This window comes from Polyodon spathula, chromosome 2 (assembly GCF_017654505.1).
Source record: "Polyodon spathula isolate WHYD16114869_AA chromosome 2, ASM1765450v1, whole genome shotgun sequence".
NCBI classification, from domain to species: Eukaryota; Metazoa; Chordata; class Actinopteri; order Acipenseriformes; family Polyodontidae; genus Polyodon; species Polyodon spathula.
Window position 1 is genome coordinate 75,992,286 of NC_054535.1, and position 27,431 is coordinate 76,019,716.

Below are 27,431 nucleotides of genomic sequence, written 5' to 3' on the forward strand. Positions count from 1 at the left end.
TCACATATACAAATCCTAGAAGTTGGCACATACTATTAAAAAATAAAGGAAATAAAGCAACCTTGAACTATGTTACATGCTACATATAGTTCATGTATATCCCTTGAAAACAACTAAACTGTTTTCATTTCTTATTATCCACAAATGCTTTGCAAGCTGTTATTCTTAACAAGCTGTTACTGTGCAACTTGTCTAAGAACAGCAAAAATTCTGTTTATGATAAATGCTGAGTTGGAGAATTAAACCAACACAAATAAACCAGACTCGCACCAAACTGCAACAGCATAGCAAAGGCAATTAAGATATTCAGAACATACTAACATAAAAAAATACATATTATGCAAATAAATTTATTTGTATAAATACCACAATACTGTATGATTTTTCTACAAGCATAAGGCGCTACATAAAACTACAGCCTTATTTACAATATAGAGTTCTAAAAATGACCTTTGGCACACCTAACACATTTTTATTTGCAACGTGCACTTTATTCTTATTCTACCTTTTTTTTTTTTTTCTTGATGGTCTGAATTTAATAACAGTACCCAAAATGTATTGCATTAAAACTTCCAACTAGATCATATTAAAGATGTCTTATCAAGATGTGTGGCATAAAATCCCCTTCTTTCAGAGACACACAAGTAAATATTAATATTTGTTCAGTCAGTACACACATGTGGCATTGAAAGAAGTGGCTTTACTAAGATGTCTGCAGATTTGTTATACAACAGCAGTCATTTAAAATTAGTTGATGTTTTCAAGGTAGGGCAATGATTTGTAAGATTGTGCAAAGTAAATAAAATAAATACATAAATAAATAAATATTATATTTTGACAGTTCATTTTCCAGGAAACAAAGAAACTGGTCAGGTACCAGATACTGTTGGAGGTCAATGAAAAAATTACGGCTCCAGTTAGAACAAAGTCCTGCAATGGATTGGAAGTGCCAAAGGCTGCCTACCCCTGGACTAGAGCATAACATGTTGCACAGGAAATACAACAGGGTGCATGTTTTGTCTGCCCCAAGCTACTGTTTAGAAGATATTGAAAATTATGTTATTTTCTTCAAATCTACAGGAACACATTTCTTGCTTTCTGGAGGTCAAAAAGTGAAAGCTGGATAACATCTTCTGGATTGAGGAGGATCCTTTACACTATACATTCATCAAAACAAACATTCTTGTCTTGCAAAATATTGAGTGTTCTTATATTTTTATATATATGTTTTATTTATTTATTTATTTATTTTTTAAAGACAATGTTATACATATTACTGGCACATGGGCCTTGATTGTAGGTCTTATACTGGGTTCACTGAGAATAAAATGAAGATCAATTTTAAAAAATGCATTTAGGACTAGGTAAGATAAAAAATCTAAACAAGATTTAAATGAGACCCAGGAACAATAATTTGCAAGCTTGTATGCATAAAAATGATTGGTTGGCAGGTGCAAGCAGTGAATGTGTAATTGTTGCATCCATTTTAATCCTTTTTCAGCCACCTGTACCTTGTCTGTACCGTTGAGTTTGATACAGATTAAAGCCAGCATAATTCACTTTATGAATATTCACCAAGTCAAAGGAGAAGACCTGAAGCATGAATGCGATAAAGAAAATAGAGGGAGCAAACAGGATACATTGTATTCAATGTCACACTGCCTTAGGAAATGGAAAACTGCAGAGAATCAAAGTGCTTTACAAAGAACATAAGTAATAAGTTTCCTGCAATTATGTCAAATTAAAATGAAAAAAAGAAAAATGCAAAACAAAAGAGACACGCGAGCACACATGAATCACGATTCAAAACAGCACGATTATTCTTTTGAACTTCTGAGAGCTGAACTGATCAAACTGATCACTCCTGTAATTAGCATGCTTAGGATGGGAAATTATTAGCAACCAATAGGTCTTATGAGTTCTCTTGTATGGAATAGAACACGTTGTTTCTGTTATACTGTATACTGATGAGACGCACTGTTCAAGAGAACTTTGAAAAATGCCTCTACAGACACCAAGATGAATAGTTTACAAATGGTGATGCAGTTTTAACTGATGTTAAAGCAGCAGACATTTAAAAGATGCCATGTGACCACACACATTTTGTTACAAAACATCTTATGTTTCATTTTAAAATATCTTTCATTTCACCATGTGTAAATGTTTAAGTGCTGCTGTGTAAGTGCTACAACACCCCCCCACCGCCACCCAAAATCCTAAATTGAAAGACCTCTCTAGAGCAGGCTTCCAACATGTGGTCCATGAGTAAACACCAGGTGGTCCACAAACAACTCCCAAAATTCGGTTAGGCAGTTAAGCAACACAACAAATAGCTTGTGATCATGTAAACACGATCATACTAACGTGTCGTTCTGGTCCGTGACAAGTCAACGGAAAAAACTTAATGCATATCATTGGAAAGGGGGAAGTACTGAATTTTGCTAAATTAGTCAGGTACTTTTTTTAACTGATAACTGATAATGTAATGAATGAACTATTATTGAATTTAAAAATATTTATTTCGAAAAAATAAAATCGACAATAGTGTCCATTATAAAGACGGAGAATAAACGTGCATTGTCTTGTAATTTTCCTGAACATCAATATTTTTCAACAAAAGTTTCAGGAAGTATTGTAAGGTCCCTAGGGTCATAGAATAATCAGTTTTTACACATTTATCCCTAACCAGAATACCTAATAAAACAAAACAAAAAAATGAAATTTCACGTTGAAGAAAAAGTGAAGTTTGTATTGTTTCTGAAGTACTTTATAATGTTCCCCAGAGTGTTTTTCTGAATTTTTATAGGAAGAGTCAACTACAGCCAAAAAAAAAAAAAAAAAAAAAAAATGGTCCTGGGGATGCAGCCCATTAAAAAACAGTTGGTCCTTAAAGGGTTAACCATGTTATACATCATTATAAGAGACGTAATTAGTCTGCATCCCACTTTATCTGTTTTCTTTTATTACGGGTGTGTTTATAAATTAATATATACGACAGTCCCCTTTCATGCAATACCAAACATCGCCTTCAAAGCCGCCAGTAACTGAAACAGCTTTCTTGTGTGAAACAAATACTAACTAAATAAGTGTTACACATTATAAAAACACATTTGTCTTGTCAAAATTATAGATTTCTATTTTTTTGCCAGCATTTTATATATATATTATATATATATATATATATATATATATATATATATATATATATATATATATATATAATAGTATTCATGTAAATGCACATCTTTGTAATCCGTGCTCATTCTACTGCTTGTGTTCACTGTTCAGGAGAAGTAGCTCCACATAAAAATAATTACACTGCATTGAATATTCCTAACTCGGTTGGAATGACTAAAAACAAACAAACAAAAAAAGAACCATTAAAACCACCATTTTAGTCCTTTCATTTTCAACAGTATTAAATGTGTGCTAGTGTTGCCGTGGATCTAGGAATATCCCTATTTCTATATTATATGTTTTGGGAGAGGTTAGGTTTTTAGTAACATAAGTTACTGTAAACCAAAAATAGGCTATATTTGTAGCTTTACTTGTGAACTGTACCGTAGTGTGAACGATCAGTTTCAGCTCCATGTTATTATGAGTATATTCAGCCAGGTTTAATATCTCACAAGACTATATGACAAAAGGAAAATGTCTTAACCATAGGAAATAATGTGTACAGTCTGTTCTGACCCCATCATTTTTAACCAAAATGCTATAAATCCTATCCACTGTGCACCACCAATCCCATTTAATTTACACATCACAGACCACCAGAAGTGGTATGTAACACCCTGTACACTCTCCAATTATTTTTTTTAATTTTTCAGATTGCTTCCCACCCACCTCGTCTAAGTATTCCAGTGCGTTTTTTATATGTACATCGAGCAAAGTTAGCGACTCAGTGAGTACAATAAGTTGCATTAGAAATTGGTAGATTAATTTGCTACACTAGGTAACAGTTGCAGGGAATAGTACTAGTATTTACATTTACTGGATCCCAGGGCGACCCAAGCCCCAATGCATTATTTCTCAGCAAAACTGAGATGTCATTTATCTATAAAGCATTCAGAATTATTATTATTATTATTTTTTTTTTTAATAAACAAAGAAACAGGAGTTTTGCCATCAGCAACTGTGAATGCATAAAATTACAACATTCCTTGATGAACTGGCAGTGAAGATTCAAGCTCAGGAATCTAATTAAATTACGTATATTGTATAAATACTTTACTTTCTACGTGTACTTATACACATACAAATTAGTTAAAATATGCTGGCAAGTGGTCCTTGTGAAAAATCAAGGTGGTCCCTACATTGAAAAAGGTTGGGAACCACTGCTTTAGTCATTTAGTGCACAGATATCTCACACAGCAGTTAGGAAAAGGAGGTCCCAATATCCACTCACTACACGTCAAATTGTGCGTGATGGCCAAGGTGAACAATACTGGCCTTGCATCAATTGTACATTGTGAAAATGACATATTATTTGTATTCAAATGCTTAATAATATCCCTTACTTAGGAGGGATCATTGAGGACACTGTAAACATTGACTTAAAGGATGCTGACATTTCAAACCGTTATGTCGAGATCTCGATAGATTTTTATTTTTTAATGAGGCATCATAGCTAATTGTTAGAAGCATTTTAGATAAAGATGACACATATCTGAAGGGTTCTGGGAGCTGTAAAACTGGTATATTGTGTAACTTTTAGCTGTCACACATTTTTAAAACACATTGTTTATATTCTAATTTATCATGGACAGAACATGTGCACTTTTAATATAGTCTATAAAAGTAATATTAACCCAAAAGCACTGGTTAATTCACAATTTTCTATTCTGATAACATCCGTTATATAAAGGCTATGGTGTGGTTACATTTGCTCTTTGGTCTTTCTCTTTCATGAGTTTTTAAAGTTAATTACACAGTTCAATAACAGCAATTATACATTTCGACAGTAGCAACAGAGTAGAAACATCAGTGCTCATGGAAATTCTCCTTTTTATGCAGACAATTAATTCTGAAAAATGATCTACCTTATTAAAGTTCAGAGTTTTCTGTCCAAGTTTATCAGGCCCACAGTAGCCAATATTCAGTAGCTTGAACATTCCCAATTGCATCTTTAGTACAGAACAATGCATTACTATATCCTGTCAGATAAACAATGAACACAGGCACACAGGGCATACATTTGGCATATTGTATGAACATAAAATTATGGCACACATACACAATTAAATGACAAACACACCGGTTTAAAAAATAAAAATACTACATTTTTTGTATATATTCATTAATGCTACAGCGATAACACGTGGGCCAAATGTATACAATCAAATTAAAAACCTGCACACTCTTTCAAGTTCTTACTTTATGATTAGGAGGACCCACCAATTACAGTTCACCACAGCAGTGACCACAAGTAGCTTTATTCATGGAGAAGAGCAGCTGGACAAGTCGATTTACAAGATAACCGATTGACGTTACTTTAAGCATGAAAAAGTAAAATTCTCAATGATTTCCAGGATGCTGAAATGTTATAGGACTGATCTATGTTTACCCTTCAGGGTACATACCAACTAAGCTCCATACTTGAAAGTAAAACTTTAAAAACTTAAATAAATGGTAAATTCCAAATCACTAGAGAGGAACAAGTGACTATTTTATGACACTCCATTTCAGGCATTTTCCACTTTAAAGCATGATTCGCACTGGACTAAAAACCAGGTGTCCTCAGAATTTGTCAGAAGCAGAGGACGTCTATAAACCTCCCAGATGTGAACTCGTTTTTATCAAGTTAAGTCAGTGTATTCAAAATGAAATGCAATGTTGTGGCCAGAGAAGGCATGTGCATTTATTGTTACAATGAACCGGTGTAGTGTTACTGCAACATTTCCATTGATACCAGGTAATAAATAAATATTGCCTTATCTTTTACATAGTTTTTGTAATTTAACTACACAAAATGAGCCAACAAATGCATGGTGTCCGTTTAATCACTGAGATTCACAGAACATAGCATATGAACTGTAAAGACACTATATTGATATGTCCAGAGGTTAAAACAACATGGCACGGCTTTGTTTAATGTGTATTGCACCATCTTAATTATGTGGTCTTAATCATTGATATGACAAGAAATTAAACATTGCAATGAAAGTTTTACTGGACACTGATAATGGAGCCTATCTGAGAAAACCACATACTATAACTGAGTACCAATGGCTGAAAAAGTTGAAAGCACTTGGCATACAAGAGATCTCAACAACATTCATCTAGCCTTTGCTTAGTTATAAAAGTGAATGCTACATTAAATTATGCCCCTGAGGAAATATATCCAAGTGAACATGATTTCTTGTCTTTATTCTTTTGAGAATGGAAATTCCATAACAGTCTGGTTCTTTATCTTTACCTAGAACTTTAAATATTCAGCTGGAAGATTCGCTAAGAAAATAACATAGCTCATTATTTCAATATTAATTTCACATTGCCTATACAGAAATGGAAATAATGTATCATTTTCTGAGTGAGATGGGGTGTCAGGATAATGCAAGAATACTTTTGTCAACAAGACTGGATCTAAAACCTTTATATTTACATTATTGGGATATAAAAACAAAACAAAAAAAAATGCTGCACAAATGAATAATCTTTTATACACTTCAATTACTGCACTGATGCATTTCCTCGGGTAACTTGCCGTACACAACTGTTTGTTTGTTTTTTGTTTAATGTTGCCAAGACTGTTTTGTATGCAACAACACACAAGAAGGCATGTGTTAGTATCAGGCATGAGGTGCAGCCTAGTGTGTGAGAAGTAAGTGTACCATACCAGTCTATGCTTTCTCACGTGTTACTGCTTACTTACGATGGGAGCCTCATGTTCCAACTCTTATGCCGGTCATAGATCCGTCACACGGCACAATTGAGGCTAGTGTGACGTGGCATTTGTTTAACTTGTCATTACCTGTTCTGCGTCGGCACTATGTGGGGCTTTCATTATCACTGAAATACAGCTGTTCACCAGTGTGTTACTGTCCTTAGAAAATGGTTTGTGGTGTCTGGATAAGGAACCGAGATCCAAGCCATTGGTTGTACACGTTTAACCAAAGTCTCCAAGCCATTTCTAAAACAAAACACAGCGTAAAGCCAAGACCACAGAGAACCACGATGAATCTGTCTTTCTGCAAATTCATCACACTTGTTTATACATCTAGCTAGGACCATTATGACAATGAATGCTTTCTCTTTAAGCACTCTGCAAATAGTTAAAAGGAAGTGATCAGTCGTATACTGCATCATTTGGAGCTCTTCTCCACTCTATACAAAGAAAAGCTCTCCATTCATTCTATTTATTAACTCTTTTTTTTAAATCGCATTAAAAGTTCAACATGTTTGGCAGTGGGTTTCCTGATCATTGAGGATGAATGCCATGTATGAATATGTATGTTGTTGTCTATTCATAAATCTGTAAATATGCATATCAGTTTGACCAAATTCACCCTGCTCTCCCCTTCACATAATCATTTACATAGTGAACTCTTCTCTGGCTGTCAGATATTATCCTGCAGCTTTCCTTGAATGAAATGCTTAATAGGTCAGATTACTGATAGGAGTTCACACCGTGTAACATTCCCACTGGTTTACGAGCCCAGACTAATGTTTGATTGACATCAAATACAAAATAAACAGGCATTACATTCCTTAAAATTATTATGATGTGACCTTTCATTCATCTTGAAACTTCATACTGGGTGGAGTATGAATTAAAAATGATGTTTCCAGCAGTTTTCTGTTGGAAACCAAGGATATGGATAATGCTACTCAGAAACAAATTAATAAAATGAAATAACAAAATACAAACAGTTTGAATTTGTTCTGCTGCCTCACATACATTTGTTCAATAGCACTGCCCTTTGTTTTACTGTAAAACCGCTGACCCATTATTTGGGAGCTGGTTCCAGACGCTCACAATTCTCTATGTGAAAAAGTGCCTCCTATTTTCTGTTCTGAATGCCCCTTTATTTAATCTCCACTTGTGACCCCTGGTCCTTGTTGCTCTTTTTAGATTGAAAAAGACCTTGTCAATACCTTTTAGAATTTTGAATGCTTGAATCAGATCGCCGCGTAGTCGTCTTTGTTCAAGACTGAATAGAATCAGTTATTTTAGCCTGTCTGCATATGACATGCCTTTTAAACCAGGAATAATTCTGGCTGCTCTTTGCACTTTCTAGAGCAGCAATATCCTTTTTGAACAGAATATTCTAGATTCAAAAGTTTTAACATTACTTCCCTTGATTTAAATTCAACACTTTTCACAATATATCCAAGCATTTAGTTGGTCTTTATTATAGCTTCCCCACACTGTGTAGATGTATACCCACATGGTATTTATAAATGGACATTTTTATTGCCTGCATGCACTGCCTTCCACTTTTCTTTATTAAATGTCATTTGCCATGTGTCTGCCCAGTTCTGAATGCTGTCTAGATTATTTTGAATGACCTTTTCCTCTGCGACGGTATTTGCCACTCCTCCTATTTTTGTGTAGTCTGCAAGACTAGATTAAGAAGAGCAGAGGACCCAATACTGATCCCTGTGGTACTCCACTCCATTTTGAGGTTTCCTCTCTAATCAGTACTTTGTTTTCTACATGTTAATCACTCCCTAATCCATGTGCATGCATTTCCTTGAATCCCTACTGCATTCAGTTTGAAAATGTATCTTTTATGCGGGACTTTGTCAAAAGCTTTCTAGAAATCTAAACACACCATGTCATATGCTTTGCAATTATCCATAATATCATATAATTCTTAAAAAAATGTCTGTTTGGTGGACGTTTACTGCATCCGTGTACATGTGATCACAAGTGTCAAATGACAGAACTCTGTTCCCAGATTGGCTGATTTGCAAGCTGTAGTATGAAAACAGAAACCCTTCATATTTCACACTGCATTGCATCCCACCTGTAGTAACATGTTGTAAGCTATACATATTGTACACCATCCAACTACTGTATTCCTTCGAATTTAAGATGCAGCCCAAATTTACTACCCTCAATTTGAGAAAAAAATAAAACCTCAAATAAATACGCATTTACAAAAATACAACCTCAATTACACTGTTGTATCGTACAAAACTGACACTAAATAGTGTTGTTGTAGATTAACCATGGAGCTTGTTTATCGTGTTGCATACTGTATAATACTTGCATGGCTTCTCTGTCGTACACACATCCCTCGCTCACATACGGCACCACGCATCCTGGCAATAGCAAGCATGACATCAGGCAACATGTAACCCTGCAGCCACAACAGCACTGACTGCATTGCAAACACAACAGTCAGAACCAGTTTTTCTCCCAATTTGTGATGACGAAGAACACGGGGGTCTGATCAGCATTTCCAAACTGTCCAAGCTGGTACTGTTTGAGAGAAACGATGAAATTGTAAAAGCTTGTTATTCCTCAGGAAGCTAATAATGCTTCTTTGTAAATGGCTGCCTGTATAACACAGATGATTTAAAATCGGCCAGATGTTTTTGTTGTCTTTTCTCAGCAGTAAGTCACATTGCTGCCTGTGTACTTGGATACTCATGTTTGAGTGGCGATACTTTGTACTGTGATATTTTGTAACAATTGTAAGTCAGTCATCCTGAATAAGGGCATCTGCTAAAAAATAAATAATACAAATAATACTCAAATTTAAATTTTTAAGAAGCAAAAAAATGGTTAAAAAAGTGTCTTAAATTCAAAAGGAATATGGTACTTGGTATATTCTGCAAAGTCAGACTAATATAGTACTGTGTATGCTGGCGTAAAGGAACACAAGAAAAAAATGCTTATAGAAATTTATGAAAATTAAGCACTTTGTTGCTATGCTGGCCCTAACAGAAACCAATTGCGATAATTTACTGAAGGAAATTAGGAATCAAATGAACCTTGCTATGTGCACGGGAAGAAAGATAAATTATTTAGGAAATTGGAATTGCAAAAGGGCACCTAGAGGGGTCACCTTCATAACAATTATGCCTAATTTAATTGGGTTCACACAGAAGTTTACTACACATTGTTTAAACTGTAAATCTGTTTGACAAATACATTCTTGTTGCTGCAGAAATAACTACAAAATTGACAAATGACTGCTAATAAGTCCCACACCTCTAAACGACTCTTGTATCAAATTTGCACATCCTATTAATTTGACTTCAAGGTGAACTGAAGTGCTAACATGGCATGAATAAATGGGCATGTTTCACTATTAACATTATATGATGCAGGCATGTTTGATTCTAAATTAGCTTCTGTTTCCTAAATGCAACTCTCATAGCCCTATGCACTAACAATTTTTGAATAAGCTTGAGTGATGTTTATTTTATATTTTAAAACATGAAATATCCTTCCAAACTTCCACCAGAAAACCACTGACAATGGTAATAGTATACCAAAAGTGAATTCTCTCATTAGGATGAGCAGTTAAACTAGTTTAAGTTTGATCCTGATTAAAAATAAATAATAATAAAAATACAAAACACAACCACTGCTTACACACAAAGACCTTAAATATGAAATAGATTAAGTTAGCCAACACTGTGAAGTTAAAGACTACACTGGTTCGCTTGTAAGGTGAAGTCGTTTATTTCATTCAATGTCTGCGTCAATTTTTGTTGGGCATATTTTTTTAATATGATTATAAGTCAGTTTACTATGTATCATGATATTCCGTGTGAAATCAACACAACGGTTGTGTTACTATCTTAGATTATAATAAAACTGGATTTGTTGAGTGGGGCTTTTTTATATGAAGGCACTCAAAAACGCAACCTTGAAATAATACGGGACATCCACATTGACTCACTTATGGAATGTGCAATGTTCTAGAGTCTTGTCTCTGCCTTAACCATTTGCAAACTTCTTTGCTTTCATCAAATGTTTATGACAATTCTATGAAGAAATAGTGCTACAATAGCCAAGATGAGTGCAGCATTCCAGTACTGTTGCTTCCATACTTCCCTATAATTTACCAAACTTTCAAAAGTCTGAGACAACAAACACTGAAAGTGATACCAGAGGTTATCCAGCTATTCAGAACTGAATACTGACAATAAGACACAAGATATTTTGTGCATCAATACGGCTATAAGAACTAACCAAAAAAATAAATAAAAATATGATATGCTTCAATTAATCCTTGAGAAAATATTCAATCAATACCATCTAGCAAGCAGCATCACAATGTTTAAATAAACATTCTGATGTTTAAGTATATCAAGCATTTACATTAATAACAATACTAAACTGTCAATTTGGTAGACATAGGATATATGGGATATGAAAATATTTTTCTGTGCTAAAGGTACAGATAAATACAACGCTCTGGGTTGGATTGGAAAGCCCAAAGGCAAACCTCAATACTGAAAACAAAATGTCAATAACTCATAGGTCTAGTTGATACATTTCTTTATCCCTCACTACACTCAAGTGGTTTTAAAATGAAGACACTCATTTCACAATAATCCATACTCTATGCATAACTACTGTATGCGTAATCCAATTTTGAAGTCAGCTGTATAGTTTCATTAACAATGGAAAGAGATAAATTCATGAGAGTACCTTTAAATTATTTTACATACTGTGTTGAAGTGAAGCTCCAAATGCTTCTGTCTAACTCATAAAGGTGTAATGAATTTAATAAGGTTTAAAACTATTATAGTGCCCCAGATAAAAAAAAATTTCTGTCAGCAGTAATCACTCCCAGGATTTTGTCACCAGAAGTAATTTGTAATTTCCCACAAACTGCATGTGGCAGGCTGGCAAGTGGATAGAGGCCCAGAGACAGTCTGTAGTTCAAAAAAATAATTATTTTATTATAAATACACAAAAATAAAAGTGCACAAGGGCAAAATTAAGGGATTTAAACAAAAAAAAAAAAAGTACAAAAAACAAACTTACAAAAATAAAGGTTTCCAGGCTGGGCAATGCCTTCACTGGATATAGAATTCACAAGTCACAAAAACCACAAACACCAACCTGCTTCCTCAGCTCCCTCCTCCCAAATGAGAAGCAGAGGCCTCCTTTTACGTCAGGTGGCTGGGCGCTGATTGATCGTTAATTAAGTTAATCATTTAATCAACTAATCAACCCCAGCCACCTGAACAAAATAAACCCAGGCAGGTAGGGGAAATTAACCCCATCCCTACCAATTTAAAAAGGGCAGAGCTTTGCTCTGCCACACTGCAGCAGTACAGTTTTGTGATAATAAAATAAGTCAGGGTTTAACCTGGCTTCTATATTTGTGTAATCTTTTGTAGGCTAATCCTTTGAATAAACTTTAGTCACTACTGGTATAGAATTCCCAAGGGGTTTTATACCCTGTTTTTATTCTGTACATTAAATTACTATAAACACATACACTGTACACTGTCGTGTAAAATACTGATCATGCATTATAACAAAATGTATTTAGTTTGTTTGTTTTGCAACTTTTGTAGTGGTTTTGTAATATAAAACATTGCACTAAAACAGAAAATATCAGTATAATTTGTATAGCCCTATAGTGAAAAAAAAACAAAAAAACATATGTTTTTAGGTTTCCCTTCTCAAATAAAAGGTATAATCCATTACAGTTGTTACAAGGCATGAACTAAAATCCTTTATAAAAAATGATTAACCCACGTGTATCTGTAGAATAAACAGGCAAGAAATCTGAAAAGAACAGAGATAGCAGGATCAGACAATACAGATGCATCAGAGGTGTTAATTGTTGATGGAATGATGCCCTTATACTTTCCATTTTTTTTTGCTGAAGTAAGAGGCAAACTCCTCACAGCAATCAGAGTTAGAGTCATATCGTGAGAATGCAAGACAAGTTCTTGTTAAAGGTATTAAAAAGAGCACAAAGATTTTATCAGTAATACTTCGATTGGATAATTCCAAGCCCTGGGAAATCAGAAGAGCTCATATGCGACCATGAATATGGGTAGCATAAATAACCAATTGAACAAGATTGAACACTGAATCAAAAAAAAAAAAAAAAAAACGTCCGAAATGGAAGTGGGAGACTCAACATGCATGTTGAAATCCCTGTGATGAGAACTTTACCTGCACCAGTACAGAAAAAAGAAGCAAAATCTGAAAATTCATTGATAAAAGTAAAGACTATTTTGGGGACGATAAATAATAGAGAGAATCAGAGAAGATCAAAATACAACAGTGCATTTTGTTCAGGTGCAGCCTCAGGTAGCCAGCACAATAAGAGGAATATATATATATAAAGAAAATGAATGGTAGCCTGGAGCATTTCTTACAAGGCACGAACTGAACAGTTTTGACTTGGATGGATACTGGGCGAGTAATGGTTTGAAACCCTTTCTTCAACCTGCAATGCAGTTTTCCTTTGTGGGTCAAAATGGAAATATACTCCAGTGAGCAAGAACCCTGGGTAATATATGCCAGTCAGTTCTTTTACATAGCAGAAAGACTGATACTTTTTTTTTTTTTTTTTTTACTATTTAGTTCCTTCTCTCTTACAATCTGTTGCAAAGCACCATAAATTTTAAAGTAACTATTCCGGCTCTGGGCTTATGAAAGGTGATGAAATCAAGCGTCATTTATAAAGGAAGAGAAAATTTTATGTATCTTTGCTGCAGTCCCCCCAAAAACACTGATAAATTAACACCAAAATCCGAAGCAGGTTAGGCCTGATCGTATCGTGTGCTTACTTTGGGGAAATGTTATGCTTTAATGCTTAGAAAGCAATGTATTATTAATTAACACTCACTCTGGCACTGCCAATGTACTATACCAGCAGTACATACACTAACAGAGCTGGCAGCTCGATTGACATATTCATTGAATAAAGGGATTTTACTGAAATGAGACCCAACAAAGATGTTAAAGAAACAGTACGTGTGAAGGTGGATCATTCTATAAACTCCACCGACTTTTAATATACTTTTGTTAATGTAGTAGGCTGAATATGACAAAAAAAAAAGTAGAGCTACAGGAGATGCAGTTGTAAACAAAACTTGAATTTACACGTCAATTTTTTCAATAAATGTTTGAATCAGGCTTTCTGCATTAGCTGAAAAACATTCTGCCATTACATGTTGTTTTACAGCTTTTTATATATATATAGATTAATTACCTCTACAAAGTAAGTGATGATAACCTAAAGCTATATTGTGAATGATCAAATCTGACCATAGAAGTAGAAAATACAACAAGCGTAGTATCTGTTGGTTTTATCTCCAGTTCAAGAACTCAAATGTGTTTGTATAGTGCCTACCTGTTGTCTGAGGGAAGCAGTGAGAGCAATGCCAAAGCTGAAAGCTTTCTTCTTTCTGGCTGTGTAATGTTGTCCATTCGGTCCACCCACATCTCAATCAAGCTGCCCAACAGCTGATCCATCTTTGTCCAGGAAATAGAAAGAAAAAAAAGACTGAATTCGACAATGTTGTACATGAAGGATAAGGAATAAAAGCTAAATGACAAATTCATAATAATAATAAAGGAACAACTATGTAAAGGTTAAAACTATGTGAATACTCAAACAGCTAAAAGTGAAATATGTATTTGCCAGTCACTCCAACAAAGATGTTGCATCACTTTTCCCCAATAGTGTACGTTCAAGTTCGCTCTGACTGGCCGTCAGTGACAATTCAGCTTGTTTTAGACAAAAAGATATTTTTATTTGTCAATGTCATGTTTGTCTGGAAAACTGGACTTTCAAATCAGGATTAACATAATAGGAAGAAAAAAGATGGGAGAAAAGCACAATGCAAGCCTGACTGGTGATTCTGCGCGGTAAGTTTTCATCTCCACCGTACTTGTACGAGACATCACAAAGACAGTGAAGGCCTGTTTTGCAAACTTGAATGAAGCTGGTGTCATTTTAACTTATCGAATGTATTGCTCTTCAAATGGAGCTTCCAAATAATAATCTCCTTCTGCTCTAATAATGAAAAGCAAACCTTTGTTCAAAGCATTGTAAAATATTTTAATTTATTCAAATATATTTTATTACTCATCAAAAAAATAAATAAATAAATAAATAAATAATTAACAATGATTAAAACCCCCAAAGTTGATTATACTGCATTACATTTAATACAATTACAATCCCAATCCTACAATTCATTCCATTCCCTGCGGGACCTGAAATGTAAACTACAGATAAAAAAGTTATTGAAAAAGTTATTCCCATAACTTAGGTATAAGTGCATCAAAATTACTTTTTAATGCCAATAAATAAACTTACAAATCTAAATAGCACAAATTAATTTAGATTAAAAAAAACTGATTTAAAAAGGTGTCACTATTGCCCGATTCAGTTTTGCAGCTGGACGCAGTAAGAATACCAATGACCAACTGTGCCTGCAATTGCATGGAAAACTATTTAAAAAGGAAGGTCACAACATACAGAATTCCACCAACCACTTGAAGTCTACCATGTAAATCTGTCAATGAAAGTTTGAGAATACATTTATAAAACACAGTTACTGTAACTATTTATCCATATCAATTTCAGTAGGGTGTGCTATCCCATATTTATTTTTATTTCTCAGTTTGTCTGTTTGTTTTTTTAAACACGCAAGCTATCCCCTGGATCTGTGTCTGTTCTGTGAAGAGACACACTTATGTGCAGTTGTTGAAAAGGGATCAAGTACAGTATGTATAGAATATTAAGCTGATCTGAGGTCCAGGAAAAAACAGTCACTATACAACGACAGCACATGTAGTCGTAGTAGTAGACAGTAGTAGTATTAATAGAAAAAGTTACCTGTATCTAGTTGTAAGATAAAATGTAACATTCCTGACAGAGTAAGGCAAAGATCTATTTTTCTTAACACATTTAAAGAAATTACCAAAGATGAGCTGATTTGCAATAAGGCAACAATGAGTGGGAACAAAGACACAGTTGGCGTGTAACTTTCCTTGTTGTTGAACTAGTTTTGAACTGAGCAACACAACTGATCCAAAGGTTAAATACCATCCTCCTCCGGCCTGGAAATTGATCTTTTTTTTTCTCTCATACAAAAGCATGGAACGTGGAGGGAAAATCATTTACATGGAAAAAAAAATACGCTGACCTTCTGTGTCAACATAATCATAACAAATAAATCCATCAAAAAGACAACAAAATATACCGCTGTTATAGCCCCAAGGTGAATTGTGATACCAGTAATAAAGATACTATACTAAATATCAAATAATACTACCTACAGAGAGTGGATGCAATTTAAAAAAAAAAAAAAAGTAACAACAGACATAATAAACTGAAGTGTTTTACTGCTTGAGTCACTAGATAGAATATTTATCTTTGGTTCTGAAACAGCTAGAAAATATACTGCAACTAGGAAAATATAAGATTACATTTTTTTCCTCTGCTGGGATATTACTTAGGATTTCACACTGTAACCAAGAACTGCTTATATTAAAAACATAAATACCAGGGCACCACTGAATTAAACAGAAAAGCCAAGCCCATGAAAACAAATATTGTTGAATGCCTTGAATGGACAAAGGAAGGTTGTTCAGTGTAGCTCAAATCAAGCGCCAAGCCAAGGAAATGGAGATTTAGAGAAAACTGATAATTAAATACTGAATTAACACAAACCGAGAATCAGAATGATTGCAAAGCTTATAAAAACAGATTGCATTACTCTGGAGTAAATGAGTAGTAAATTTTCAAAAAAAAGCTAATTCAAGAGTACAGAAAATGAATAAGAACAGGGAAAATGTAAACAGTGGCTGTCCACCACCAATTTGGGGACAACAGATTTATTTTATTTTTTTTGGTGATGAACACATTAAAATAAAAGCTTTGGAAACTACAAGAAATGTCATCAGGAATAAAAAAGGAGCCTTTTTATGTTTATTGAAAAGCAAATCATTTATAAGAGTTCAAATTTGTTATCAAATAGCTATGTTTACACTCGAGAAACATTACCAGTTTTGGTTGGAATATACAATTTTAGAAATACTGTTAAAACAAACAACATCATAACTGCATCAGGCCAATCGTAAGGTAATTGTGTCCTCGTTAGGGCAATTTCTTTCATCGGTGCAAACTGGGAGCTTCCACAGCACAGGGGTTGAATACTTATGCAAGTAATATATTTCAGTTTTATATTTTTCTTAAAAATATTTCCCAACATAAAACCAATGTCGCCTTACAATAATTGATTTTGAGTTTCAGTGTTTTAAAATAAAATATCGAACAGAACGAAATTTCAATGTAGCATTTGTAATTCAGTAATATGAGAGAATTGGTCAGGGGTCTGAACAGTGGCTTGCGAAAGTATTGACCCCCCTTGGCATTTTTCCTATTTTGTTGCCTTACAACCTGGAATTAAAATGGATTTTTATTTGGATTTCGTGTAATGGACATACACAAAATAGTCCAAATTGGTGAAGTGAAATGAAAAAAATAACTTGTTTCAAAAAATTCTAAAAAATAAATAACGGAAAAGTGGTGCGTGCATATGTATTCACCCCCTTTGCTATTGCCTCTAAATAAGATCTGGTGCAACCAATTACCTTCAGAAGTCACATAATTAGTTAAATAAAGTCCACCTGTGTGCAATCTAAGTGTCACATGATCTGTCACATGATCTCAGTATATAGACACCTGTTCTGAAAGGCCCCAGAGTCTGCAACACCACTAAGCAAGGGGCACCATGAAGACCAAGGAGCTCTCCAAACAGGTCAGGGTTGTGCTATAAAAAAATATCAGAAACTTTGAACATCCCACTGAGCACCATTAAAGCCATTATTAAAAAATGGAAAGAATATGGCACCACAACAAAACTCACGGACCAGGCAAGGAGGGCATTAATCAGAGAGGCAACAAAGAGACCAAAGATAACCCTAAAGGAGCTGCAAAGCTCCACAGCGGACATTGGAGTATCTGTCCATAAGACCACTTTAGGCCGTACACTCCACAGAGCTGGGCTTTACAGAAGAGTGGCCAGAAAAAAGCCATTGCTTAAAGAAAAAAAATAAGCAAACATGTTTGGTGTTTGCCAAAAGGCATGTGGGAGACTCCCCAAACATATGGAAGAAGGTACTCTGGTCAGATGAGACTAAAATTGAGCTTTTTGGCCATCAAGGAAAACGCTATGTCTGGCGCAAACCCAACACCTCTCATCACCCCGAGAACACCATCCCCACAGTGGTGGCAGCATCATGCTGTGGGGATATTTTGCATTGGCAGGGACTGGGAAACTGGTCAGAATTGAAGGAATGATGGATGGCGCTAAATACAGGGAAATTCTTGAGGGAAACCTGTTTCAGTCTTCCAGAGATTTGAGACTGGGACGGAGGTTCACCTTCCAGCAGGACAATGACCCTAAGCATACTGCTAAAGCAACACTCGAGTGGTTTAAGGGGAAATATTTAAATGTCTTGGAATGGCCTAGTCAAAGCCCAGACCTCAATCCAATTGAGAATCTGTGGTATGACTTATAGATTGCTGTACACCAGCGGAACCCATCCAACCTGAAGGAGCTGGAGCAGTTTTGCCTTGAAGAATGGGCAAAAATCCCAGTGGCTAGATGTGCCAAGCTTATAGATACATACCCCAAGAGACTTGCAGCTGTAATTGCTGCAAAAGGTGGCTCTACAAAGTATTGATTTTGGGGGGGTGAATACTTATGCACACTCAAGTTTTCTGTTTTTTTGTCTTATTTCTTGTTTGTTTCACAATAAAAAATATTTTGCACCTTCAAAGTGGTAGACATGTTGTGTAAATCAAATGATACAAACCCCCAAAAAATCCATTTTAATTTCAGGTTGTAAGGCAACAAAATAGGAAAAATGCCAAGGGGGGTCAATACTTTCGCAAGCCACTGTATATGCATTATGAGCATCAACAATTTACTCAAAGCCTCCACTACTATTTTCTACTGATATAACAACCTTGCCTTGCATAAAAAAGGAAAAACATTGAGTGAAATAGCTCGTATCACTTGATTTTCAAGGTGTGGTATCCGAAGCATAATCAACTAGTACAAAGAAACATCATCTGTAATTGACAAACTCAGGACTGGAAGACCCAAAGAGCTGTTTAACAAGGATGAGCAACACTTGAAGATAATATCCATAAGGGATAGAAAAAAGACAAGCATTGAATTGACAACAGAACTGACAGAAGGCACAGATGTTGTTGTCCATCCATCAACAGCCCAAAGCACCTTTGACCATTGTTCCATAGTCCAATTTCCAACATGTCTAAGTCTTTTGCGCAGCATTAATTATAGATCTATATATATATATATATTATATATAATTATAAAATATATATATAGATATATAAAATTGCCTTTTCTTTGGTTTTTACAGGTAGGGCCTATACTCGTGTCATTTAACAGATTTTTATCTGATATACTTTGTCTGATAAAGCCTTTGTGATTATCTAAATCTTTTCATTTCTAAGACTTTTATATTTGAATTCTTACAAAACCAAAAAAACTCAAGTCAGAAGAAGACACTGCAGCTAGTAGTTGCTGCATGTCAAAAAATGTGATCCTGTAGCATACAGTAAACAAAACGTTTCAAAATGCATTCACAGTTTGAAACAGTATTAAGTGTGGTGAAAATCAGTTGATTGGCTGATACACTTATATTAAAAGGTCCATGATAATCAAAATGACATTATTAGGAACCTGTTTCCATTGACTCCCATTATACTCTGGGGACATTTCCCTGTGGTGATACTATGTGGAGCGTGACATTAAGTTGGTTTTGTAGTTATTTTATGGTCATCTTAATTTATTTAAAAGTGTACAAAGCATACAGAATGGGATTTATGTGCAGTTCTCGATTCAGAAAAGCGGAACACACTCATGTTTTTTGCTATTGCCCACAGTCCTCATGCACATTGCCTTGGGAGATTACCCAGCCAGTGGCAGTGACAGGATTTAATTCCTGGCTGGGCCCCAAATTTTCACGGACAGGCCGTTTATGACTTAATGATGTAAAAGTAATGATGTAATTACCAATATGTGTACTGAGGACACTCTATACTGTCAGAAATAGCACCATATTCTCCAAGAACGCACACTCTACCACAACATTTTGACAGTCGGACATCCGATTTACCACCAACAAGCATAGCAGCACAAATTCCGTAATGTTAGCGGCTACAAGTCACTACCACACAAAGAAAAGGTTTCTGACAAAAACTCTCAAAAACGTGTATTCGACTTCCCAAAGTGAGCTTAAATTTAAAAAGCTCTCATACAGTGAGTAAAAGTGAATGTCAATACTTCCCTTTGAGCTTTAGAAAAGTGTCAGTTATATGGGAACAAAAACAAAACAGGAATAGAGGCATGAGTTGAGCATAACATACAGTACATCCCAGCTGCATCAGTCAACTGAATTCAAATTGATAAAATTAAATGTAGGTACTTGCATTACTGGAGCATTTGATGATCGTCGGTTTGTTTTCTTTTTACAAAATTTGTCGGAACATAGCTAATGTGTAAGATACAAATATAGCTCCGGTTTATTGCAAAGTTGGCCAAATGTTCTGTATTAGTATATTTCTTAGCAGACACCCTTATCCAGGGCGACTTACAATTGTTACCAGATATCACATTATTTTGTACATACAATTACCCATTTATACAGTATAAATAAACAAACAGCAGCTGCAAAAGCTGGTTGTTTGCGTGCCTTGCAATGAAAGAAAAGTTCCTGTATGTTTGCTGCCGACACGCTTAATTTTGATACTATACTATCGAAGAAGCAAGATCTCATATCTCAGCTGTCCAAGCACCAATTTTATTTTACCATGATAATGGTACTGGGGTGGGTGGGACGGATATATTTTTGAACCACGAGGATGAGCTAGACTCGCCGCAGCGGGTTACAGTCTGATACGGTTTAGTATGAAATGTTTTTAATTGTCAATCGCTTCATAACTGGGTGGGCCCATGAGCAAAATGGGTGGGCCCTGGCCCCTCAGGCCCAAGCGTGGCGCTGCTCCTGCATCCAGCACAGAGGTCAGAGAATATTTTCCAGGTGTCCCCCCCCCCCCCAGAGAAGTAATCATGTTTTGCTAGGAAAAGTTACTTTGTATTTTTTGTAATAGAGAAAGCATCAACACGGTGTTCAACAAATTAGACTTGGTGCGAAGGGTTCCTGGATTAAAATTCAAGACACAGGTGTACTACACAGGTGTACTTATTTAAATGAATATAGCTCTTTGCTACAAATCTTATACTTTCTTCCCTGAAAAATAGGTTATTGTTTTTTGGGCGACTACAACACATAGTTTAGCAAAAGACTGGGAATTAGCTATACCTGCATACAATGACTGTTTTCTAATTAACAGCAGGGTGCTAGGCAAAATGAAACTTCTCAGTTTCAAATATCAAAGATCAGGGTGAAAATAAAACAGAAAAAACTAAAAATGGCACACCTGTACTAAAGTCTAATAAAGTTAAGAAGTTCTTACCTCTTGATGGCACTCCAATGCCATCTGTGTGAGAAGTGAAAAAAAAAAGCTACAATTTTGTAGCAACACTCTTCCCATCACACCCAGGTAAGTAGACATAACTACAGGGTACCTCTGAAAAACAGAATTAAAACACATCAAAATAAATAACTGAACAGCAAATACTTAAACATAAACCTAGATACTGTTAAATAGACCATATCCCTCTATAATATAAACTATTGTCAGATAACAGTATATATATATATATACTATATATATATATATATATAGATATATATTATATATAGAATATATATATATATATATACTGTTTGTGATTTACAATCAAGCTTAGGGCTTAATAAACACAGTGAACTGAAGAAAAAAACTAGTAGGATAAAGCAACTTTGTCTTACAGCAGGGTGTCTGTATAACAAGCTATTCTTTCATTGAGCAGCCATTCTGTATGTCATTACGAGGGAGCAGTACATGTATACTCAGTCCCACATGAGCTGTTAAGTTATTGAGGTTAACTCCTTAAAATAAAAATTAAACAAATTCTTAAATGTAATTGTATATAATTATATACTGTAAATGTGTGACTTAGAATTTGGCACATTCTTTTAAATTTAGACATCACTTTACTTCCAAATTCAGATAAGGTTACAGGGTAATTAGGCTTCACACAGTCTGCTAATCAAAAATATGTACATTTTTGGCATGAGTTATGTTCATCTTTGAAATATGAAACCGCTGAGGAAGATTATGAGAAAATACAATATTGCTCTTCATGCTGTACAATACTACTGCAACTGTCAAAAAGAGGAAGCCACTGCAAAACCTGCTGGAGGAGTTTGGCTACAAGCTAACTGGGGTCACTGGATATAGAAATGTTTACATTCCGTATGTGATGACATGACCTGACACCAGTGCATTCTGCTGGTCAATTAAAAACTAAAATATGATTTTGCATTATGCATTCTAATATTAAAACAGAAGATTTGAAAAGTAGTATGTTTTTGACATTAGTAACACAAACTTTTGTCTGTTGGTGGCAAACAAAAAAAAAAGATTTGTCTGTGTATGTATTTATGTGACAGTACCTACATCCAGCAACATGAGATAACTGCCCTTACCTCCCCATCTATCACACCTCTGAAGACTGAAGGCAGAAGAGACTGGAACACATGTGTGCCCAGGGCAGGGTTCACTTTTATGGCTATTTCGACAACCTAATGACAGATAATAAAAAAAAATATATATATATATTATTTTGCTATTTGTACAACACAATAAGCTTACCTCTGCCTATCAGACCTATCAGTGAATTGTGAATTACCTTTGATGCCAAGAAAAATAGAAGCTTCACTGCACTGAAAATGTTCTAAGAAAACCAGGTACATGTTTGACGAATACAGTATGTCTGCATAGAGGGGTCTGTATGGCTCAGATAACTGGCAGTTCACTTCTAAGTCAATGACAGCAAAGTTTTACAGTGCATTTTGTCAGTCGGGATGAATAAAATCTTGTGGCTTTGAGCCAGAACTCTCTGGACAGGCGTCCAAAACACCCACATCACCATGACAACTGACACTCATTTGCACTTGTAGTCAAGCTACAGTATCAAGAAAAAAAACTAAGTGGCAGACATGGATATTAGTTACATTGCCCTTTCAGCTACATACCTCCAAGGTAGGGCTAGGTATCGGCAGTGTCTAAACAATACGAAACATATCACGATACGAGGGTCATGATGAAATATGTATCACGATACACAAATTCAGCACACTTGTCTCATTTACTTGTGCAAGCATTTGCAATGACACTGGTAAAGCACTTTTGGTCAAATGAGCTTCATGACCTGTTTTGCTTTTCTTTCCTGTTTATTCTTTAAAATATGTTTCTTTAAAATTTTAAAACAAATCAGGGCTCTAGACACAGTTGTTGTCTTAGAAGCCAATGGCTCCTTGGTCAAATCTAATTGCTGGTGCCACTCCAGGAGCAACTTGGTTGCTATCATATTCAATTGCTTAAAATACAACAGCTTTTTAAAGACACTAAAGTGATACTAAAATTTATGAGATAAGTGTTATTTAAGACCTAGATGTCATTAGTAAAGCAGATGGGTTGTTAGTAAGTGTGACCTACAGACAAACTAATGTAGAGCCAGACACCTTCATATACCACGCAGTCTGACACTCCCAATAACATAGGGTTCATAACAATTTAATAAGCAGGTTTCCCAAAAATGTAGATGTGACATACAGATGAACAAATGTACAGATAGACAACAAACCCATATATATTCCAGAATCTAATACTCTCAATAGATTATGCCACATAACTACAATAGCAAGTGTTAATAGCAAGACAACAACTTAGACACACTTTTAAATGACTACGGGAACTTGTTTTGTAACATTAATAAAAAGTATCCTACTAAATCCTACTAAACCTGCTTTTCAATATGACCATGCTGTCAAGACAACAAGCACCTCAGTCAAAGTGTGAAGTCTGTCTCACTTTGCAGGGTGACTGGACTTTAATTTATGAATTAAAAATATTTTTAAATCCATCATGGGTTGTTTTGTTATCACCACACACAGGGCTGTATAGCATTACAACTTCTATACTGTGCAGAGGTAATGTTCATTTGCATATTAATAGGAACACGTGAAAGGGTTGGGTAGGTAAATAATCTCAATTTATTCTCGTTCTCTTGAGTTTGTGTCTAACAATGGCGAGGCAGGCCATTTGATTTGTTATTCTATAGTGAAACACTCAAATATCCAATGATCTCTTGCCATCAATTATAAGGATTAGAATGCATATTTTAATAGCTTCTAAATAGCAAGTAGCATTTAGCACCAGAAAAATAAACGTTGAAGAGGAGCAACCCTATTTACGAGCCACAAATAATAAAAAGGTGTCCCAATTGCATGTTTCGTAATGCTGTCCATATGGTATGGAATATTTCTTAAGTTATTCAAGTAATTTGACTTCCAAAACAAATATGGACACACTGCCTTTCTTCAGCGACACAAAACACCAATTTTTTGGATATGTTGTCCTCGCACAGCATACATTCTGCAAAGTCAAAGATAATGGGAATACTGCCACTAGCAACGATCAATGCTATAGGATTTTATTGTGTACGTAAACTGTTTCCATGAGCAATACGATTGTAAGTTATCGAATAAATGTACCAAATGCACATCTCCCGTAAAACTTCAAATAATCGCCAATCTCCAATACTCACTGGGTCTCTAATAAGCCCCGGGGCTGCTAGGAAATATGATCAATAGACGCGGGGTCTCTATTAAACGTCGGGCTATAAATAATAATGTGCATCATACTGAGTGTTCCAGCCAATACACAAGCATGGCTGTCCAATGAGCTTACCAATCTGATGCTCAGGATGAATGATAAGAAAACTGATTACTAATTTGAGGCTCAGGATGAATAAGAAAACTGAACTTCAATTTATTTTAAAAGGTACACATAATGCATAGAGTTTAAGACATTAGATATTTAAAAACCAGCTGTGAAGCTTTTTTGAGCATGCTGAAAGCAAGTAAAATACAAACTTGTTTTCTGATATTAACAGAGTTGTTTAGTGTATTTGAACGTGTCTGTTTTATATTAACAATATTTTGTGTATTTGAGTCTTGCAATGAGTATTCGTGTTTTCCTCCTTTTCCAGCATTCTTAATTATCAATGTACACGTTATGAAAACTAATTAGTTTCAGTTTTGTGATAAAACTGGTACTTGTATTGATTTTACTGTTAATTTTTAAACAGTTTGAAGCATTTTTGAGTGTGTTGTGGGTCAACAGTATGAACTTATTTTTCGTATTAACACAGTATTTCATGTGGTTGTTTTGCAATGAGGATTCATTGCTGGTTAATTTTTCATTGATTGTCCATGCTTACCAATGTACATGTTTTGAGGGTGAATAATAAATATAATGTGTGTTAATAAAGATGTTGCTTATTGCTTTTATTCATTTTAAAACCATGTTTGGTTTTTTCATTGTGCTGCAAGCCTACCTTAATATACGCTTTTGTTCCGATATTTACAGGGCTGTCTTTAGTGGATTTTCCTATTTTTGTTATTATTACAATACAAACTGTTATTACCCACTGACACAACCTTTAATGCTATTGCAGGCAGTTTTTTCATGATTGTATCTGAAGTATTTGATATTAGTGATCCTACATAAAAAACGCTGAATCTCAAATAGTCGCCGGTCTCCCAGTAGGTGCCGGGGCTACTGGCCAATATTGTAAATAAATGCTGGGGCATTTATTTAATGTTTTACAGTAATTATGACTTGCCATCCCAAGAACATATATTAAAAAAAAGTTACTGTAAGCTCAATTTTACACTCACTCATAGAAATTGACTTTGTAGCGACACTAAGATATTTAGGAATTGTGTTGCGCTTTCAGTTCTTGATTCCTTATCTTCCACATTAAGGTGCTGCATTGGGCAATGGAATCTACTTCAACATTAGACACTAAGCAAAAGAAGCACAAAACATAGTGTACTTATCTACAGTAACATAAACAAAGTCCTCTATAAAACTCCATAAAAGCTTTATAATGTGGGCATGCAAGTATTACTGTTGAAGATACTTGGTTAGGCTCACTGAAACCAGGCCACACTGACAGGCAAGTATTAATGCGCTTCTCACCAAAACTTTGAAATACTTATTTTTACCCAAGGCTCTACAGAAGTACCAGAAAAACAAATAGGAGAACATTATCCTAAAAAACTATTTGGCATAAATTCAAATGAAAATGTACTGTGGCATAAAGTACATAAATATGCAAGCTGCGATCAGATAGAAAACCCAATTCCATATTTGCTGCACAAAGCTAAAAACTCAATTAAATTTCAGTCTGAATCACTTTTGCTCCAGGCATAATTGTTGAAAACAGATCCCACTGCGACTTTTGACTTTGCCATTCTCCCTATAAAAATGCATATTACACATAACGTTTCAGAACCTGGTTCAGCTAATTATATTTGCTTCTAATTTCTCAGCCCAAAAACTACCCTTACTGCTTGAGAGCAAAGGAACATGCGTTTCATTGATTTCTCTAAGGGTAAATGTCAGTGGTAATTTATGGATCATCTTTTACACTGCACTACAAAAGCTTTTATTTTTGTATTTTTGGAGAATATATTTTTATAGAAAAAACTACAAGAGAATGAGCAATTGCTACAAATAAATGACCTTGAGAAAGTGATGTTGTAATTATGTGTTTTTATAAAAATTGCCAGAACAACGTGGGAGGATGCATATCCATTTAATATTCACTATAAATGAAAAATGCATAACTTTTAATACTATTGAAAAAACTTTTCAATGGGACCAATTCTGTTTTTATAAAATACATACTTAAAATAGCCATTTTTCTTTTAAGTGGACTGTGATGCATCTGGAATGTCAAATTCAATAGTGAGGTATCACTACAAGGTGAGAATGACATGTTTATCAGTAAAAATGCATTGATGAGAAAATGGTCTGAAAATAGTTGAGACAAAATTAATATTTGCAGGGCATTGTTTATGTCTGAATTAGCATGCTTGTTTGCAGATTTATTATTTATTTTAAATAAATATTCATATGTTTTTCACTAGTTAGAAAATGTCATACTTATTAGGAGACCAGCATTTTCAAATTGGAAGCAGTTTAAGCTGTTAATAGCAAAGAGCTTTAATTGCAGTTCATAGATCTCTCTATCTACGTATATATAAAATGTGAGTAAGAATACATTTTCATATAGTTAAACCATGGTTGGACTCATCGTTGAGTTTGTTTGTAATCTTAGAAGTATGTTTGCTGCTTATATGAATATTTGACTTTATTGCAGTTAAAGAAGTAGGAGTTATTTTTCTTAAATGCCACTTGATACATATTCAAAAGTAAATATATCACTTAAAGCATTTAAGCTTGATCAAGACCCTTACA

General features: G+C 34.8%; 1 protein-coding gene across 1 annotated transcript in view; it reads right to left on the reverse strand.

Moving 5' to 3' along the window:
* Positions 1 to 27,431, reverse strand: part of LOC121300752 (importin-11-like) — a 183,471-nt gene that overhangs the window by 56,901 nt on the left and 99,139 nt on the right. The window contains exons 25-27 of the mRNA XM_041229541.1: positions 22,586 to 22,681; positions 21,468 to 21,581; positions 14,292 to 14,413 (exon numbers count right to left, since the gene is read on the reverse strand). Coding sequence (XP_041085475.1) covers positions 14,292 to 14,413; positions 21,468 to 21,581; positions 22,586 to 22,681 — 332 coding nt within the window. The remainder of the gene's footprint in view (positions 1 to 14,291; positions 14,414 to 21,467; positions 21,582 to 22,585; positions 22,682 to 27,431) is intronic.